Source organism: Scleropages formosus, chromosome 6 (genome assembly GCF_900964775.1).
Source record: "Scleropages formosus chromosome 6, fSclFor1.1, whole genome shotgun sequence".
In the NCBI taxonomy this organism is placed as follows: Eukaryota; Metazoa; Chordata; class Actinopteri; order Osteoglossiformes; family Osteoglossidae; genus Scleropages; species Scleropages formosus.
The window spans coordinates 17,292,061-17,308,769 of NC_041811.1; the positions used below are offsets into that span (position 1 = coordinate 17,292,061).

The window sequence follows — 16,709 nt, forward strand, 5'->3', positions numbered from 1 at the left end:
ATATGCAGGTTACACGTAGAAAAGCTTATAAAATTTCAGAATGGAAGCCTCTCTTATTTCTCATGAAGGAAAAGTAATATTTGCTGAATGCACATTAGAAAGGCAAAATCGTACCGACAATAACAGATGGCAAAAAGCATGCACTGCAAGAAGAGTGAAGCACTGCTCACATTTATGCATTTAGCTGATGCTTTTCTGTGAAGTTACTTCCTACAGGAAGCTTACAGTTTTTTACTCATTCATACAGCTGGGCAACTTTTGCATAAGCAATTTAGGGTAAGTAGCCCACTTAAGGTTACTACAGGCAAGAATCAGACCTTCTTATGCAACCTCTGGATCCACAGGTAGCAATGTTAACCACTATGCTACCAGCTGTCCCCAGAACATTGTGTATAACCAGATACTGTTTAAATATTCGGTTATACAGAACATTCTGAACAGGCTGTCATACAGAACACACACACGCGCGCACACACACACACACACACACTGAAACCACCTATCCCAGGTGGGGGTGGCAGTGAGCTAGAGCCTAACCCAGCAAATCAGAGGACACACCCAGGATGGGACGCCAGTCCATCGCAAGGCACCCCAAGCAGGACTTGAACCCCAGACCCACCAAAGAGCAGGACCCAGCCAAACCCGTTGCACCACTGCCCCCTCTAGAACATCTCTTTTTCATAAAACACACACACACACACACACACATTTTCAGAACCGCTTGTCCCGTACGGGGTCACGGGGAACCGGAGCCTACCCGGCAACACAGGGCGTAAGGCCGGAGGGGGAGGGGACACACCCAGGACGGGACGCCAGACCATCGCAAGGTACCCCAAGCGGGACTCGAACCCCAGACCCACCGGACAGCAGGACTGTGGCCCAACCCACTGCGCCACCGCACCCCCTTCTTTTCATAAAACAACAACAACAAAAAAAAAAAAACTTAGTGAAAACTAAAAAATGTATCCAAGAGTCTGTATCTCCACACAGTCTGTAAACAGGTTGCACAAGTTACAGCTTCGAGATATTTTACTTAAACATTTAATATGTTAGAATGTTCTGTGTCAGCTGGAGGCAATCTTTGTGTGCGTCGGGACACTGGCCAATAAAACTCACTCTGACTCTGAAATACTACTATACAACATTAAGAGCAGTTTTCATTTACTAAATATTTATTTATACTAAAGATATGTGCACCATATTCGATCATATACAGTAAAATTTTAACACGCTAAGTATATAGAAACAAGTGGAACTAGATTGGGTTTGGGCATTGTTTCACCGGAAGTAGTTGATGTTCATTTAGCGCAACACCACTATGTTTCCGGCCTCTGTCGTGTCCACCTTAGGAGGAGGATGGTAAGTTGAAGAGAGAGGGCTGTGGAAAAAATCGAAAAACATCTGTTTTTATCTTTTATCACTATTAAAGTTGAATAGAAACATCGCAAGTTTTAACTACTGTAATGTTATTCTCCTCGATATTTATTATTAGATTGATAATGGTGTACGTTTATTACGGAATGTGAAGTTAACACATTTTTTTTCGCGGAGCGTAACCGCCGTAAGTTGTTTTCAGGTAGGACTTTTATTTGAAAAGGAGCACTAATTTTGCCTTTTACACTTTTTGTGCGGAGGAACTAGGAGACTTAAATGAATATGAAATAGCCTCCAGTCTGAATATTCAGGGAAAAAAAAGGAGTCGTCGCGGTGAAACGTTAATTGGTTGCAGCGATGCATTTCTCGTCGGGGTTAGCTTCAAGCTTGCTGTGAAGTTATAATAATATTGTTGATACAGTGCCTGTGGATTAAGGGACAGCTACTAGCTAGCTATTTGATCTCTGTTACAATTTGGAATCGTTGATGATGTACTTAATACAAATGTCTGAACATATGAAATATAAGCATAGTGATTCTTACATTTAACTGAGACGAGACCCAACAACACGTCATTAATCTTTATTTTACTTCTTTGTTCAATGTAAGTTACATTTACACATTAGGCATGTTGTTTGTTTTCGCTATAACAGTTGGAACAGTGGGACAGCAGCAGGAATGATATTTGGTCTACCTTGTAGACTTTCATATTTCAGGACATGCTGAACACAACTTGCTGCATGGTTTAACATGGCTTCTCTTTGTTATTACAGACGAAAGGAACGTCGTCATTTGGAAAGCGTCGCAACAAGACGCACACTCTGTGCCGCCGCTGTGGCTCTAAGGCTTACCACCTTCAGAAGTCCACCTGTGGCAAGTGTGGATACCCCGCCAAGCGCAAGAGAAAGTGTGAGTGCGCCTGTTTGTCATCATCACTAGTTTTATTTAGCTTGGCACATTTTTCAAAGGTGATGTGAAGTTTTAAATTGACTTTACAGTCTTTTACCCATTCATACAGCAGGACAGAGATTCTCTAGCCTGCTGCTTGTTGGCACCTCTTGATTTTCTGTCCTGTATCTCTGCCACAGTACATTCAAGAGTTAAAAACCATCATTTTCATTAGCTTTTAAAGCATTTAAAACTGCAGAAGACCCCCCCGATGTGATTGGAACCACTTTATTAAAACTGGAATAACATTTGTTTGCTATGATTTTTCAGAATTACAGTACAGATCCAATTTTGTTAATAGCAATAATTAGCCACCATACTCAGATCTTTTTTGTATAACTTCATGCCAATGTCAGTTGCCTTCTTTCACTCTTTAGACAACTGGAGCGCTAAGGCTAAGAGGCGCAGCACCACTGGGACAGGTCGCATGAGGCACCTGAAGGTTGTGTACCGCAGATTCAGGTGAGTCATAATCGTATACAATACACTGCTGAAGCAGTTGATGTTGAACACCTTTACCTTTCTGGATCAGCAGCAGAAATCCTTTTGATCTGAACATGATCAAACACCAGTAAAGTTGTACTACCTATGCACTTTATAACTTTCAGAAAGTTCAGCATGAATTAGTAGACATAAATATATGTCAGATATATGGGTAACTTAGCATGTTTTTGGAACAAATTTGAGTTTTTGCATTAGTATTTGTAAATTTAATGTCTGTCAAACAGGGACAAACTACACTCTGAAAGTCATACTGAATTGTGACATTTTTTGTTCCTTAGTACTGCAGACAGTTGGCACTTTTAACTGCATTATACTGATAGTGCAAGGTATAATGTATACCTTAATTGTAGAAATGCATTTACGTGAGCTGTTTTTTTTGTGCTTAGAATATACAACAGTGTGTGTGTATATAATATATACTGTCTGTATAATTATATATAAAAAACCTTAAATATTTAAATCTGTTCTTTCAATGGCTTTGAATGTGAAAACAAAGTGCTTACCAATGATGGCATAATAAATGTCTGAACAAATGATATCAGTGTGATATTAAGATTTGACTGAGGTAAGCTACTAATTACTGAGTCCTTAGTATGAAATGTTAATGTTTATGAACTTGCCACCACAGTGTTCTTGGTTTGAATTCTTTTTCCCCCCCTTTCAGAAACGGATTCCGGGAAGGAACAACCCCCAAGCCAAAACGTGCAGCTGTAGCTGCCTCTGGGTCATCTTAGGCATTTAAAATAAATGTGCTGTTAAAATTGTCATTATTTGTGTTGACTTTATATTATTAAGGTTGAGAGTCTTTAACAATGTGTTTTGTGAAGCTCTGATAACACTGAATATGAAGTCTGTGGAAGAGAACTTCAAAATAGAGGAAAAGGTTTATATGAAAGAATATTTTCACTGTAAAAATGTTCTCATACAAGTGTGAAACATAACACAGGAACTGCATTAAATATCTAAGCCAAGATACATTTTAGCTGGAATAACGAGTTTGCATATACAGTATTAGAGAAAAAAAGTCTTTGTGGAGGCTCATGCCTCAGAAGGTAGCATTTCTCTAATTCACTGGACGGTATGATTACAACCTTAGCCAAACTGGTTTTTGAAATGGCAGCTCCAGAAATATAGTCTATGAGGATTTCCCACCCCAATGATCTTTTGCAATTATGTTAATTTCACAGTTGACCAATAACCCCAAACAAGGTGAAAATGTGTAGTGTACTCCCCAAACCAAATACTTTTAGGGGAAGAAAGTTAAGATGATCTGCCACAGATCATTGAGTGGGTGATGGGTACAGTGTTATTGAGCCAAAGTTTCCCAGTCATCACCTGTTATCTCTTGAGTTTTATGGCATTTTGCAAATGTGATGGATCTCTGAGCTGTTCCAAAAAAACTGTAGACTACCTGTTAGGAAAATAATTGAACAAAAGTTAATCCAGGTAGGGAAATAAAAGGCACTTGTTACACTTGTCAGCACACCACTTTGAGAGCTGCTGCTCAAGGGTAATGTAAGTACAGACACCTCACGTTTAGCGGCGAAGGAGAGGTGCATGCCACGAAGAGGCATCATAGAGCTATGCTCATGTCAGACTAGCAGTTTCCAACAAGGGGGTACAATTTTGTCACTAGTCTGCCTTGACTGGGTAATTTTACTGGAGAAATTTTACGGTAAGTACCATGCTTAAGGATACTACAGCTGGAGGTAGGATCTGAACCTTTGAGTCTAAAGGCAACAGCTCTAACCACTATACTACCAGCTGTCCCATGTAATACATTGGCTTCTCTTTAATTTTTTTTAGGAAAGCAATAACCACTACATGAGAGATGTAACAATTTTCTTGAACAGATGTCCATTCTTTTATACTGGTATGCATGCATAATTATTAAAGTAAAAATTCTTGAGTCATCCTCTGCTTTCTATCAGTTTCTTAGTTTATAGTTAGCTGCTGTCCAACATGTGATTGGCTTTTCTTGGTTAATGTGTTTGAAATGTCTGGAGAATGTAATGAGTTGCTTTATTACTCAATTAATACAGCATTGACTAAATATTTTTGGGGAGATCGGTCCAGTGGAAAATTGACTAGGGTGCCACAGACTAGGATACGTGACCTGAGGGCAACATCACTGAAAGGGTTGAAAACCACTGGCCTAAACAAATGAGTGACGAACTAACCAGCTTCCACCTTCTGTCTCATTTGTGCAAACACCGTGCAATTCTGTAGCTGCTGGATGACTTCCGATTTGTCAAATGAGCCACAAGCAGAACATGCTTCAGAATTATTTTTCACTGTAAAAGGACTTCAATACCATTACTTGCCCATCAGCTCAAACCTAGTTTACCCTTTACCTAGCTATATAGAAAAGCAGTTTATGTAAGTATTTTAAGATGTAAAACTACAGTTTCTTTACTAGGATATGAGCAATTGAACTGTAGCCCATGCAACGTGACAAACAACTATCAACGTTTCCAGTTCATTTCATTGCTGACTCACTGTCCAAGAAATAAATTTTCTTTGCCATAGCAAGATTTTTGGGATGATTCAACTATCGAATAGTATAATGATATAAAATGCAGTTTTATTCTTTCAAGACATTGGTACTTTTAATTACTAAAAAAAAAAAAGCTCAACTTTTTTTCGTGCTACCTTTTATTTTGAAATACAATCATTGACTTCACCCGGAAACGGAACTATTTTGGGTCTAGCGCGCGGGGTGGGGACACGCACTGATCCAAGATCAGCTGACGGCTCTTCGCGCGTCCCTTTAATCGCGATGTACTAACCAGTTAAACTGACCCGGAGTCATCGGTTGGAGCGATTTCCTCGCCCTGCCGTCTCTTTGCGATGCTAACTTAGTTCGCGTCGTTCTTTTATACGGAGGTGCCGTTGAACTTGAAGTTGTGTTTCCTGTTTGTTCGGCATCACCTCCGCCTGCGAGCGCTCGCAGGGCCTCGTCGGGAAGATGGCGACGGATAAACAGAAGCATGAAGGGAGGGTCAAGATCGGCCATTACATTCTAGGAGATACTCTAGGGGTAGGGACGTTTGGCAAAGTTAAAGGTGAGTTTGTTTTCCTTACAGGAGAGCTGTAGTGTTGAAACGGCGCGCTGAGGCGCCTCGCGCGGCACCCCGCTGCTTCGCGCCAGTTGCGACACCGTCCGAAGCTCGCGCTGGGTTGTGCTGCACCGCCGCGCGCCCTGTATAAGGGAAAAACGAAGCGCGGAAGTGCTGTTTACTGCAGCCCGCGGGTGGGCCATTAAAAAAGTAAAGCGGTGGGGTCTCAGTGAGCTGACATGATCATGATGATGTTGAGGTGCAAGTGCAAACACGAGTGTGTGTGTCTGGATGACTCTCGTGTGCCCTACCCACTTGGCTCGGGCCAAGCAAGTGTGTTGAGTTGTTCTACGCTTCGCCGCCGTACCTCGGGCTCGGCTCGTTTTCTCACACTCTGCAGTTGAAATCGGTCATGACATCAGGTGTAATTCTGCCTCTCAGCGTGTGTGTTGCGCTAAATTTGTCTGTGTGTGACAGGTCTGTTTTGTTAAAACACGTGACGTGCTCGTGCAGAGTGAGTTGGACGACATGCATCAGGCAGATGGCGGTTGTGGATCGTCCGCAGATAGACTAATGGCTAAGTAAGTGTGCTTAACTGGATGGTTAATTAGTTAGAATGGTTAACAAACTGGGGTAGATTGTTGACTAGATGTTCTTTGCTGAATGGCTGCCTTCATATGGGTAGCTGGCCTGCTGCCTAGATGTTTGGTGCAGGTAGCCTGTTATGCCATGGGTGTGTCTGCCTTTTTTCAAGATGGGTAGATAGCCTTTCAAGGGTTTATATCTTTCGACGAATTGCAGAGCTGTTCCGGCAACATACTTGACCTTGGCAAGCGTAATACGTTTTATTATCATGGTTGTTAGATGCACCGCTAACAGAATTCCCCCCCCCATCAGTGTTGTAGTGGACCCCTATGAATCCATGCAGTTTTGCTGGGGAATGATCAAACATGAACTACATCTTTACTGGGGTGAATCCAGCTTGTCTCTGAGGAAGCCCAGGGTGGAGGCCTCCGTTGAGTTTAGTTTAAATGCTCAGTTGTCCGATGAACAGCTCAAGTACAGTAAACCAAGAGTTCAGATGGGTGTAAAAAGCAGTACATGCCACAGCAGACTAGCAGGACTGCCAGTGGTTGTTGTAATTACACTTATTCACTTAGCAGATGCTTTTCTCCAAAGCGACTTCCAATGAACTCTATGCAGTATTACTAGCCCACATACCTTATTCACCAAGGTGACTTACACTGCTAGATACACTACTTACACTGCAGTGGGTCAATCATCCATACATCAGTGTAACACACTCTCTCTGTCACTCTCACACTACGGGGGAACCTGAACAGCCTGTCTTTGGAGTGTGGGAGGAAACCAGAGCACTTGGCGGAAACCCACACAGACATGGGGAAACATGCAAACTCCGCACAGCCTGAGTGGGGATCGAACCCACGTTCTCTCGCACCACTCGGGCGCTATGAGACAGCAGCGCTACTTGCTGTGCCGCAATTATTTCCATGAATTGTTGGTTGGATATTGAATGCTTTGCCTGGCTGAAATGTTTTATAGCCACATTTGTTTCCACTTAAATTTTTATCACTGCAGGAATGTCAGTGAGATGATCATGCTTGTTAAAGGTTTTCCTCTGAATTGTGAAAGTGTAAAACATTGGCTGTGTCTTTGTTATGCTAATCAGTTAACAGCTTTTTTTTTTTAAATAGTTGTGTACTTATATATGTTAAATCTAATCACAATCACATCCAATTTCTGTAAACCCTACGTTGCAAATTTTATCATCTTGAGAGAAAATAAGAGAAATTCATAGCAGAGAGAGAAGGGTTAGGGATATAGACTAGAATAACACACTGGACAAACTGTCACAATGTGCCATTTGTTATGCACTTCTAAGAGATGTGCATACACTTGTTGCCAGGCTTGTGAATTTGCACCATATTCCATTCCAGATCAATCTCAGATGTCTAGGGATATGGCCAATCTGCTCTCAACAGCATGGCTATACATAGGCTGCAGTGGCCCAGTAGGGCACTGACTGGTTCTTGAGATGTAGATATGCTTGCATTTAATTATAGGAAGGGTGAAGTGAAGAAATGCAATGAAACATGAGGTAATGTGCGTTCTGTCCCCTGCTAGCATTGCATTACCATGCTTTTGCATAATAATCTTCTAAAACCACACACGTGCACGCGCACACCATCTGTAACTGCTTGTCCCAAGCAGGGTCACAGTGAACTGGTGCCTAACCTGGCAACAGGGGCACAAGGCTGGAGGGGGAGGGGACGCACCCAGGATGGGATGCCAGTGTGTCGCAAGGCACACCAAGCAGGACTCAAACCCCAGACCCACCAGAGAGTGGGACCTGGTCAAGCCCTTCTAAAACCAGTGTGATTATAATTTTATCTATTTGGTTAAATTGCAGGTAGTACAGTGTAGCTGCCCTGTACTTGTAATCTGAAGTCTGCTGGTTCTTGCCCCACGTCTGTTGTAGTATCTGGCATTATCGTACCCCAGGTAAAAATGTCCAGCTATAAAAATAGGCCTCACACTGCAGTTTGTATGAAAGCATTAACTAAGTAATAGGTTTGATAGTAGTAATTACATTGTTGTACAGTGCAGAAGTACTTTTTCTTAGATAATTTGCTGTTGGTTTTGGTTGTGTAACAACGTACAGACTTGATTTATCAGTGTTTTCCAGTCTGCTTCTTTAAAGGGTCACATTTGAAATGTTTGTTTTAGATATTCAACAGGCTAAGGCACCGAATATTGAATTTAGTGGTGGTGTGAATGTGAGGTAATGCAATGTAAGGGATTTGATGGATAATGTTATATACAAAACAGCAGTCGTTTTCAGCTTTTGGTGAAAATATTTTCTGTCTAATGCTTCCTGACTTGAGTAGCAATTTTTGCCCCCCAAATTTCCTAATTTGACTGTTGTGCTGCCATGGATAAACGGCAGGGTAAAACCCGTCACTGAATAACAGCAGGTTTTGGAAACAATGACAGTAATGTTTGAGGGAATGGAAGCAGGGCACAGCATGTTGTGTATTCAGAGTGACTCATCTTTGCCATGATGGTCATACGAAAACAACATCCCCTTTGAAACTGTTAGGTTTATGGGTTAGCGGTAATAATATCCTGTACTCCTCATTTTCCCCTGGAACTCTTGTCCTTGCGCCCTGCCTACTCCTTTGCTGCTGAACAAACATTGAGGTTTATCATGTACCTTGTTTCTTCGGTCATTAACAGTTTATGGATTGACATCTTGGTTCACTTAAGCAGATTATATTGGTTGACAGTGGGATTTTTCCATTTCATGCAAATTTAAAACCTGGCACAAGCTGGTTCTGGGTGACCCAAACATTTGGATTATTTGGGATTTAATAACTAGCTAATGGTCATCCCCCCCCTCCCCTAACAAACTAAACTGGTTAATGCTTCTGTAGCAAAACAGTAGGGCAATAGTGTGTGTGTGTGTGTGTGTGTGTGTGTGTGTGTGTGTGTGTGTGTCCCGTTTGGTCATTATACTAGTGACCTTTGAAAACTTGTTCCTGACATGCAAGTAGCCCTGTAATGACTGTGCTGAATCATTGGTGTGATTTGTGTTCAGTGTCTTCTATATGCCAGTTTTTTTCCAAGGTGCTTTTTTTTTTTTTTCCTTCTCTCTTTGCATGGTTGTATTAATGACTTATGAACATAATGGAGAAACACTTCATTGCAAATACAAAAATACATGGAACTTCAGTTAAATTTGCAAGTAATTTTACTGGGCTGTAGTTTATTACATTGCAGACTTATTCGGTATTTGTCTTTTAATGTAAAATGCTTGTTAAATTTGTTTAATTTTTGTGTCTTACCACTAAGGTCAAATCAACTTTGATACCTTTGAGTATCATTTGTCGTAAATTCTGTGTTAAAGTGCCATTGGTGGATTCAGGTAAATACCTTTATGAATTCAGTGCCTTCTCAATAACATGTGTGGCTTGCCAGTTAATACTAAGATGTTTTTGTGCTGCAAACAAGTCCAAGAATTTGGTCGTAGAACGTTCAAAGGCCATACAGCCCAGAAAGGTGAAGTAGCTTAATCATAAGTCCTGTAACAATGGCTCTTTCACTACTGGGGAAAGTTTTACAGGACTTGGTGAAGCATTTAACGTGATTCCTTTGTCATATTGCAGGTGATAGACTTTGGTGTTTCTCAGCTGTTTTATGTGGTTAAGAGTTAAAGTAACTCTGGATGTGAGGTTTTTTTTTTGTTTTTTTTTTTTTTTTTTTTTTTTGATGCTGTTTTCCTTTAGAAAGTTAGAGATCTACTTGTAAATTGATTCAAAGAATTTCTCGTACTTCAAATCTAAAATGCTCCTCATTTAAGAATAAGTCATTGAGGTGGTTTCATTATTCCCAATCATGCAAGTAAAAATGTCATGCCAGTGACTGTTTTTGGTTTTTTCCTCTTTGAATGTTTTTCTCCCCCCATAGTTGGACAGCATGAATTGACAAAGCACCAAGTGGCAGTAAAAATCCTGAACCGACAGAAGATTCGCAGCCTGGATGTTGTGGGAAAGATCCGCAGAGAAATTCAGAATCTCAAGCTCTTCAGACATCCACATATAATTAAGCTGTAAGCCAGAAATCACCCTGTTGAGAAAGACTTACCATGCATTAGTTCACTGTTTTTCATGCTGGTATTAGTTTTTTTTCCCCCCTCCCTTCTCTTTTTTTTTTTTTTTTTTTTTTTTTTTTTTTTTTTTTTTTTTTTTTGTTGCGAGTCTGTTAATTTCCACATCACTGAAATGCCTCATAGTAATGAGACAGTATATAAGGGTACAACTTTATTTTCTGAATTCCTTGTAAATCTACCAGTTCTGCCTTTTAAGTATCACTTAGTTTTTTTTTTTTTTATTTCTCTGCTCCCCCCTGGGATGTTCCCCACTATAATGCCCTTGCAGTTTAGTTACAACTCGCTTCTTTTTAAACACTTTAAAAAGAGATGAATATAATCTAATCAAGAGTTCTGCACTATAGAATAGACTGTCCTGTGTTTCCTTATAAGGAAAAATGTAGCCTTTTTTGTAATGATGTACCATTTATGGCTTGATGGTTTGGCTCCTTTTAGGTCCTGACCTTAAACTCAGTATTTTTAAATTTGTTGATGGGTAAATTGTAGTATTGCCTGTAAATGGAGTGAGCAAAGCGATAGGATTGTTTTATTTTTTACCCCAGGTACCAGGTTATCAGCACCCCGACAGATATTTTCATGGTGATGGAATATGTCTCTGGTGGCGAGTTGTTTGACTACATTTGCAAAAATGGCAAGGTAAGGTATTCAGGCTCACAATTTCAAAACTGGCTGCTGGTTTTCTTTAAGGATTTAAATTTTGAATTTACTCTGAAATGTCTAAGCTTTGTTCCAATGTCTAATTTCATTATATAACACAAACTTATTAGTGAGGCATTTTGGTACTTCCAGTATGCAGCATTTGTCTTGTGGAATTTCCTTTCCAACTCAACATGTCTTATTTGTAATTGTTACATTTGCTGACACAAGTTTTAGTAGTTTAACACAACCATACTGTAGTTTTGTGTGTTACTTGAGTGTGCTTCAACTATTCAAGTAATGTGGTTTCTGCTACCTTCCCCTCCCTTTACCCCTCCTCAGCTGGATGAGAAGGAAAGCCGGCGCCTCTTCCAGCAGATAATCTCTGCTGTGGACTACTGCCACAGACATATGGTGGTACACAGGGACCTGAAGCCTGAGAATGTACTGCTGGATGCTCAGATGAATGCCAAAATTGCTGACTTTGGTCAGTATAATGATTCCAAAATGAGCTAGAGGAAAAGATCTCAAGGATCTACTTCTCAATTTTACCTGTGATTCAGAGCAGGGAAAATACTTGAGTGTCCGTTATTTGACCATATCTCAGAGGCCCTCTGAGTAAAGCACTGGTCTGGTTACGCCCTTCCTCCTGGGGGCCTAATACAATAATGGGAATTTAAGAGCATATTTACCAAATGGCAGCGTTCAATCTGTGTAGGCATACAGCATGACTGGTCATATCAGAGGAGGCAAAACAGATGTTTTATTCATAGGTTAGCATTTGACTTTTAAACCTTTAAACTATTTGTTCAGTATTTCTCTCCTGTGGCTTTATTAAAACTGCTGTTTAGTTGGCATATTAACATGATGCATGTGGAGGATGGATTTCATTACGGGGGGGGGGGGGAGCAGTGCAGTATCTGTGTATTTGAAATGAGAAAAGGGGATTCTTCCACAGGGCTTTGGCAGTGTTACCTCTGTGAATTTATGTGGCTTCTGGAGCTATTATTTTGCATATGTCTGTGGAGTCAGTTGCTCAGTGTTTCCAGTGTCATGACTAGCAGAATCTGCTTTCCACCTTTTTTCCGTGTGCCATTCTGAGTGGCCACCCTTGAGTGATCACACAGTAACAGCTATAGATGCTGTTGTGTGATTACTGTCTTTTGTTGCAAAGCTTATGTCATTGTTAAAATTCCTCCCTCCCCTTATGCACTTTCACTTTTTTTCTGCTCTTCTTTTTGGTCTTGCAGGTTTATCAAATATGATGTCAGATGGAGAGTTTTTGCGAACAAGTTGTGGTTCACCAAACTATGCTGCTCCTGAAGTGATTTCTGGAAGGTAGTTCCTTTTGTGCAGTTGTTACAACTGTCATTTAAGTTTAGTAATTTTTCTTGAGGCATTGAAAATTCTTTTCTCTTTTTCGACATTTTTCACTAGCCTACCCACTTACTAGGACTGCATACCTTTCAGTGTAACAGTTCTGTTTCATTACTTTGTGGCTGAGCTACATAATTTTTAAATGACATTTGCATGATATTTTGTCACGCAAATGTAAAATTTATTTCTGTATGCAGGTTGTATGCTGGTCCGGAGGTTGACATATGGAGCAGTGGAGTAATTCTGTATGCCTTGCTCTGTGGTACTCTGCCATTTGACGATGACCATGTGCCAACATTATTCAAGAAGATCTGCGATGGGATCTTCTTTACACCACAATACTTGAACCCCTCTGTGATCAACCTGCTGAAGCACATGTTGCAGGTTGACCCCATGAAGAGAGCAACCATCAAGGAAATCAGGTCTGTTGTGTTGAACTGTAAGAAACATCTGATTGATAGAACACAGCACATATACAAAGATTATTTCTAGTTGAGCAATTGGTGTTACTTTCATTCTATTTTGTGATCTTTTTAATTTTTTTTATTAATTGTAATCTTGTGTAGTTCCAGACAATCTGTTTGGACTGTCATTAGTGTATAATTCACTCTTTTTTTTGGAAATGACAATGTGTAAATGTGTCCACAGAGAGGATGAATGGTTCAAGCAAGACCTGCCCAAGTACTTGTTTCCAGAAGATCCGTCCTATAGCAACACCGTGATTGATGATGAAGCATTGAAGGAGGTTTGTGAAAAGTTTGAATGTACTGAGGAGGAGGTTCTGACCTGTCTGTATAACCGGAACCACCAGGACCCACTGGCAGTGGCCTACCACCTCATCATAGACAATCGGCGCATCATGAGCGAAGCCAAGGACTTTTATCTAGCCAGCAGCCCGCCTGAATCCTTCCTGGATGACCACCAGCTGGCAGCCACCAAACCCCATCCAGAACGCGTACCGTTTCTCGTGGCTGAGGTGCCCCCTAGACCAAGGCATACCCTGGATGAGTTAAACCCCCAGAAGTCAAAGCATCAAGGGGTTCGCAGGGCTAAGTGGCACCTGGGCATCCGCAGTCAGAGCCGGCCCAACGACATCATGTCGGAGGTGTGCCGGGCCATGAAGCAACTGGATTATGAGTGGAAGGTGAGGGCACACTGTTTCTTTAACTACAATACAAACTGATTATTTAATCGGCAGAATTTATCAAAGTATTCATCTGCAGCAACAGGAAACTGATTTTAACCCACTGCATGAATGAGTCAGCTAAAACAAGGGTTTACAGCCATAAGTCAATTCAAGGCGAGTTTCTTGCTCAAGGGTACCACAGCAGGAGGCAGGATTCAAACCAGCAACCTCATTCAAGTGTCAGTGACCATGACCTACTGCTACATTCATAAACCAACAACTACAAACATGCAAGTGTAAGATATCATTCAGTAGAACTTACTTCTCAAGTTGGATCACCACCACTGCATGAAAAATTTGTTGGGCCTAAATGGAAAGAGGTAAAACACAACTCTGGAAATTGTTCATGAGCCAGTGATCTGTGTCTTTGTGTGTTTTCTCTGCCTAGAGGTTTCTTTTTATTAAGGATAGACCAAATATTAAACATGAATTATTTTCTGATTCAGATCATTCAACAGACGTTGACTCACAGTAAATGTTTTCTGTAATTCGGTGTGAGGCAAGTAATACATTTTCCTCATCTTAACTACATTTCAAAAGTCTCATCCTTTTGGTCACTTGCTCAGTTCCTCCTCTTAGATTCATTTCAGGTAGGCATAAATTGACATTGTAAGAGTGATTTCAGAATAAGGAACAGCAGAAATTGGTGATTAATGTTTAAAATGAATAAACTAAAGATGAAAAGCATCATTTGTTAGTCCAGTTTGATTACTGTAAATAACCTTAAATGTACCAGATTAACACTTCCTTAAGTTCCATTTCATTTTAGTCACAAGGAGATACCAGATATAAACTAAGGGATGGGACCATTCTTATAGACAGGATGTATCATGCTACATCTTTTTGTCTTTTGTGAAAGTTTGGATTTCTCAGCTTGCTTGCAAATCCCACTGTGCACTGTCTTCAACCAGGTGGTTAACCCGTACTATCTTCGCGTGCGGAGAAGGAATCCAGTGACGGGACTACAGACAAAAATGAGCCTGCAACTGTACCAGGTTGATAGCAGGACCTACCTCCTTGACTTCCGTAGCATAGATGGTATGTTATGTGTCCTTTTCATATCCATCCTCCAAAATGTCAAATACTATGCACATCAGTTTAAATGCATTAATTTCTGTTAGATGTGAAAATCCATAACTGTTAATTCTGAATTGGACTTATGTAAATGTTATTTGCACTTGTATTAGTGTTAAAAAAAAAAGTCTCAACCACAGTGTAGCAATCTTAAAGGGGGAAGACTGGAGAATTTAAAAAAAAAAAAAAAAAAAAAAAAAAAAAACCCACTTCTCACTTTCTGCTGCTTTATTTCTGTTTCTGCCTCAGATGAAATCATAGAGGCTAAGTCTGGGACTGCAACTCCTCACCGCTCAGGCTCCGTTGGGAACTACAGAACGACACTGAAGAATGAGGGGGAGGGAGGCGAGGCCAAACCTGACGTGTCCGTCAAAGGATCAGATGGCTCCTTGGCATCGTCACTCACATCTTCAGTTGACTCGGCTGCAGGAGACACGCTTCCTAGACCGGGGAGTCACACTATAGAATTCTTTGAGATGTGTGCAAATCTTATAAAACTTCTTGCACGATAATTTTCAGTTAGCCTTCGAGTGTCTTTAAGCAATAAGCATGCAACCGTTTCATGGCTCCATTCATTTCCACATGGATGAGCTAGTTGATCCATGGCACTGATGCAGCCTTGCTGAATAGATTAGGCAAACTGGGGGTGGGGGAACATTCTTTGAATGAGAATTGCAAAGCCACTTTATAGTGTGTTTTTTTTTTTATATATTTTTTTTTTTTTAATTTCCAAAATTGTTACAGAAGTCTATCATAGCTGAATATCCCCTGAACACATTTAAACAAATGTTCCACCCATTTTATTATAAGCTCAATATGCTTACTTTGCTGTACTGTATTCAGTGGTGTTGATTCCCTGTTTTATAGATGAATAAACAAAGCAAATTTTACCTGCTGACTTGTAACACAAGCAATTGCACAAATTTCTTGTACCTGCTGTTCAAAATTTCCATTTGGATAATATCAGTCTGGTGCAGCACAATGAGCTGCATGTTCATCTTAAGATGGAAAAGGTGGGGGGATACCAATGAAAAGTAGATTTTTAATGAATGACGTTAGATGGCATTTTTCACTTTGGAAAGTAGCTGAAGTCATATGACCCTATGTTTTTGTTATGTAAAGAATATATATTTATCAGTGCATTTAAATGCAATCTTAGATTTTTCTACCCCCCACATTATTTTGCTGGATTATATTTTATTCCATATACTGTTTGAGTCCATTTCTAAATTTTATTTTACTTACAGCTACTTCGTTAAACACTTGAATCATTCCATCTTATCTTTTTCGAAATGCTTAAAATTTGACTTAAGATGCATTCTTAGAAGTTTGGAGATCTGTTTTTGGTCATATTTGTGATGCATTTGTCTGTAATTTTCCTGTAGCTCTATGGCTCAACAAACATTGTACTGATGAAAAGCTTAATGCTTTTATGATGATGGGGTTCATTGTTTCTTTTAATACAGAGAGAATTAAGTCCTATTACCACTTATGGTAGAACAGCAATAGGTATAATGTGCAAATTGATGTAGAAAAGTGAAGAAAATTCAGATTGAGGAAATTGCAAAGGAAAGGGTTTTTTTTTTTTTTTTTTTTTTTTTCTTTTTTCTCCCCCTTCCCCACTGAAGGTGGGGTTTCTTGTACAGGCAGTCCCTGGTTTATGAACAAGTTCCATTCCTAAGTCTGTTCCTATGAGATTTACGTCGCTTTGGAGAAAAGCGCCTGCTAAATGAGAAAATGTAAGCTAGGTACGGTTCATATGTAATGCCAGTTAGTCAAATGTTTTAGTATAGTGTGCCCTTCTATGCATAAAAAAAGAAGCACTTCCAGAGACACTAAAACATTAACATAATACAGTAAT

The 16,709-nt window shown here is 40.2% G+C and overlaps 2 protein-coding genes and 2 non-coding genes across 4 annotated transcripts; all 4 read left to right on the plus strand.

Annotated features, from left to right (window-relative positions):
• The first annotated feature begins 1,287 nt into the window (after positions 1 to 1,287).
• On the plus strand, positions 1,288 to 3,593 carry rpl37 (ribosomal protein L37). The gene is made up of 4 exons (XM_018736681.2): positions 1,288 to 1,359; positions 2,148 to 2,283; positions 2,700 to 2,784; positions 3,491 to 3,593. The coding sequence occupies exons 1-4, from the start codon at positions 1,357 to 1,359 to the stop codon at positions 3,558 to 3,560; spliced, it is 294 nt and encodes a 97-aa protein (XP_018592197.2). The 5' UTR covers positions 1,288 to 1,356; the 3' UTR covers positions 3,561 to 3,593.
• LOC114910798 (small nucleolar RNA SNORD72) lies at positions 1,854 to 1,935 on the plus strand. Its single transcript, XR_003797803.1, has one exon. It is a non-coding gene; the product is annotated as a small nucleolar RNA SNORD72 (small nucleolar RNA).
• Positions 3,323 to 3,398, plus strand: LOC114910797 (small nucleolar RNA SNORD72). The gene has a single exon (XR_003797802.1). It is a non-coding gene; the product is annotated as a small nucleolar RNA SNORD72 (small nucleolar RNA).
• Positions 3,594 to 5,570: 1,977 nt separating the features above from the next.
• On the plus strand, positions 5,571 to 16,080 carry prkaa1 (protein kinase, AMP-activated, alpha 1 catalytic subunit). Its single transcript, XM_018736622.1, has 9 exons — positions 5,571 to 5,891; positions 10,374 to 10,515; positions 11,118 to 11,211; positions 11,554 to 11,698; positions 12,462 to 12,549; positions 12,786 to 13,010; positions 13,237 to 13,732; positions 14,686 to 14,812; positions 15,098 to 16,080. The coding sequence occupies exons 1-9, from the start codon at positions 5,795 to 5,797 to the stop codon at positions 15,358 to 15,360; spliced, it is 1,677 nt and encodes a 558-aa protein (XP_018592138.1). The 5' UTR covers positions 5,571 to 5,794; the 3' UTR covers positions 15,361 to 16,080.
• The last annotated feature ends 629 nt before the right edge of the window (positions 16,081 to 16,709 follow it).